Source organism: Gavialis gangeticus, unplaced genomic scaffold, assembly GCF_001723915.1.
Source record: "Gavialis gangeticus isolate Ggan-Ray unplaced genomic scaffold, GavGan_comp1, whole genome shotgun sequence".
Classification (NCBI taxonomy): Eukaryota; Metazoa; Chordata; order Crocodylia; family Gavialidae; genus Gavialis; species Gavialis gangeticus.
This window is the reverse complement of record NW_017729027.1, coordinates 33,819,652-33,822,864: the sequence shown is the minus strand read 5'-3', so window position 1 is coordinate 33,822,864 and position 3,213 is coordinate 33,819,652. Positions and strand designations below refer to the sequence as shown.

The following is a 3,213-nucleotide window of genomic DNA, read 5'->3' as shown; positions in this document are numbered from 1 at the left end:
GTGGGTTTGAATGTACTCAGGCTAAGGTAGAATCTCCTGGGCAACTATTAAGCTCCTATATACAGAAACCAAGGGCAAAATGGTATTGTAGCAGAAAGACCCCACAGTTCCTTCCCTTCCTCCATCCACTCCTATCTTTCTCTTTTCCCTCTCTACCCCCCTCCCACCCCCCATATGAAATAAGGTCTAGGATAAATCTTTTGTGAGTTAAGCCAAAGAAATGAGTCTGTGCACTGCAATGTGTTACTATATATATATAAGCCTCTTTTAGGTTATGTATCACTAATTTTGCTATCTAGTATTGTTTTATATTCAAATTTTTGCTATTTTGTGCTACTTTTACACCAGTTTTGTATACTTCAGGCCTGCTTTCATGGTTAACCAAAGTAATGTTAAGCCCCAATTTTGTAATGTCAAGATTCCATTTTGTTATGTTGTAACCTGCTTCTCCCCTTGCTTGTCAAGACATGTTGTAAACCTATTGTAATATCAATTGTACCTATATGAATAGTTGATCCCGGAGTGTGAGCGTGTGTGTATGACAGTGACAAAGGTGGAAACAATGGACCCATCAACACAATGATACACAGAAACAGCCTTGCATTCAATTGGAAATAAGATTTCAGAAAGCAATCAGGAACAGTATGGATTTCCAATAACCCAGCACCACCCCAATTGTGAATTCCAAGAAGCCCCCCACCCAAAACAGTCAGAAGAATAACACTTCAAAACTGCACGTCCCACCAGGTGGGACTCTCATCAATGAGAAATTGACAGCTGTTAGCTCCTCTTCCATCTGGGCTTCGAACCCACAGGTATCACAAGGGAACTGCCTGATAAAAAAGCAGGAGAATGTCACCCTGGTGGACACCTCTGCTATCCCGACCTGCACCCCACCATGTAACCTGCACCAGCCATCCACCAAAGGATCAGCCAGAAACCCTGGCTCAGGACGACATCGACCGGCCATTGATCATCAACCCATGGCACTCAGATAGGACTGCACACCGCCAATTTCAGTCTCCAATTACCAGCGCAGTCACCTTGTGTGTGTGCATGTGTGAGTGTGTGTATGGACCAACAGTTTCTTGTACCTGTTTTAGTTTCTTGTATCTGTTTTATGTTTGCATAGTTACACCCTTGTCTAATAAACCTGATATTGCTGATCCTGCACATTGGTCTTGCTTGGGAGATGTGGGTTTGAATGTGCTCAGGCTGAGGTAGAATCTCCTGGGCAACTATTAAGCTCTTTTATATAGAAACCAAGGGCAAAATGGTGTTTCACCAGGTTGAAGCTAACTCTGAGTTACCTGTAGGAGCAATTCTATTACCCACTCTGGGCACATAAGTGCCCTTATTATAGGAAAAAGTTTCTTTATGAGGGTAACCTTATTCGTATAATGGGGATACTTAGATGCCCAGAATGAGCAATAAAATCAATCCTACAAATAAGTCTCAAGCTGCACTTTTTTATCTACTGGATGCAATAAAACTGCTCCTCAAATGTCTCCAGGAAGGTTCTAAGTATGGAAAAAGGGTGGCATGGAGAAGGTTGGAAGTCACCAGGCGCGGCTGGTGAACTCAGACTGGTAGAGTGGTGGAGGATCCCATAGGCAGGGGGAGGTTGCAGCCGGCCAGGCACTCTGACTGGTAGTGGGAAGGCTGCAACCCTCCCCTGCTTCTGGCCAGCTACAACCCACCCCCCATGCAGGACACTCCACTGTCCCACCAGTCTGAGTTCACTAGCTGTGCCTGGAAGTCACTACATAGTACTAGGTAAGCACTGTCCCAAGTATACTTAGAGGGGTGTCATGACAGATTTTCAGTATAAAGGTTTGGTGTTAAGGTTCTTCTCTAAAAAAGAAAGATGTGGCATGTAACATATAATAAAAGGCTTGATTCCAGAAGGCAAGGGATTTTCCAAGAACCATTTAATCTCCACTACTATAATGCTACCACAAGGCAGAGACCACAGAGCCCATTTTTTTGTTGGCTGCAGTCCTCTGATGTATAATAAAAAGCCAAAATATCTCCAGGTGTTTAAGAGAAATAAACTGTACAATTACCTGTATTTATGAATGATGGCATTAAATAATCTTCCATCTCGCCAGCAGGTAGTGAAATTTTCACAACGGATTCCAGCATAACCCTCAGTTGTCTGCTGTGTCCACAGGAGTAATCTTTCTTTAGCAGACATGTCCTCTGACTCTCCAGTAACATGGATATCAGATATCTAAAACATAAGAAGTAGACTTCTTTTAAGTATCTGTATTCAGCTAGCACTAACAAAACTAAGGGTGTTATCAGTAAAACACTCACAGCCTTTCACCACTATGGATTTTTCAATCCTTGATAACCTGATGTGTTTTCAAATGCACAACTGAAGCTTTTGACTTCAAATAAAATATTATATTTATTTAGCAGCTTAATTATCAAATATGCAATTACTTTCCTTGCATCTTTCTAAACTACTAACTCATCAGAATCTGAATTACTTGTGACAATATTATACCCTTGTTCTGAACTCCTATAAAATGTTACATAGGACATGGTATCCAAAAATATTAATCTTTTGACTTTCAGTGGATAATGTGAACTATAATTATTAGTTCTGTTATAAATAAAGGTTAACTTATAATAAACTTGAATCTTTAAGGCTATATGCAATTCAGGGACAACAACATAGACTGAAACTTGACAGTAAGTTTCTTAATAGGGGTGCACCAATAGAGATTTTTTGGGCCAGTACTGATGGCTGATAAGGAGCCATATCAGCCGATACCAATCCGATTCTGATATACAGCCAGGCAGCTTGGAGTCCAGCATCGGGCTGGTAAGTCTGGTGTGGGAGAAGTGGTAGGGGGAGGGAAGAGGTGTGGGGGGGCAGATTGGGGCCCCCGTAGTGAGGGAGGGAGTGGAGCAGGGGCAGGTGCTGCTCAGCCAGGGCCAGGTGCAGGATAGAGCCGCAAGCAGCTCGTTGGAGGGGTGAGGGGGATGGCTCCCACCCTGCATGTACCCCGGGAAGGCATGGGGGGCGTGCATCCCTGGATCTGTGCAGGGCGGGGTGAGATGCCACTGCAGTTTGGGGCCAGGGCTGTGCCCAGCTCTTCCCAGCAGGGGCTGGGCCAGGCTGCACTGTGCTCGGGGTGGGCAGCGGCAGTGCTGGGAGCAGGGCTACAGAGGGTAGAGGATCTGCAGCCACCCCAATATTCA

At 44.2% G+C, this 3,213-nt stretch overlaps 1 protein-coding gene across 12 annotated transcripts in view; it reads right to left on the bottom strand.

Annotated features, from left to right (window-relative positions):
• Positions 1–3,213, bottom strand: part of DST (dystonin) — a 569,390-nt gene that overhangs the window by 307,556 nt on the left and 258,621 nt on the right. For all 12 annotated transcript variants that reach the window (XM_019520527.1, XM_019520528.1, XM_019520523.1 and 9 more), the window contains one exon: positions 2,067–2,233. In XM_019520527.1, coding sequence (XP_019376072.1) covers positions 2,067–2,233 — 167 coding nt within the window. The remainder of the gene's footprint in view (positions 1–2,066; positions 2,234–3,213) is intronic.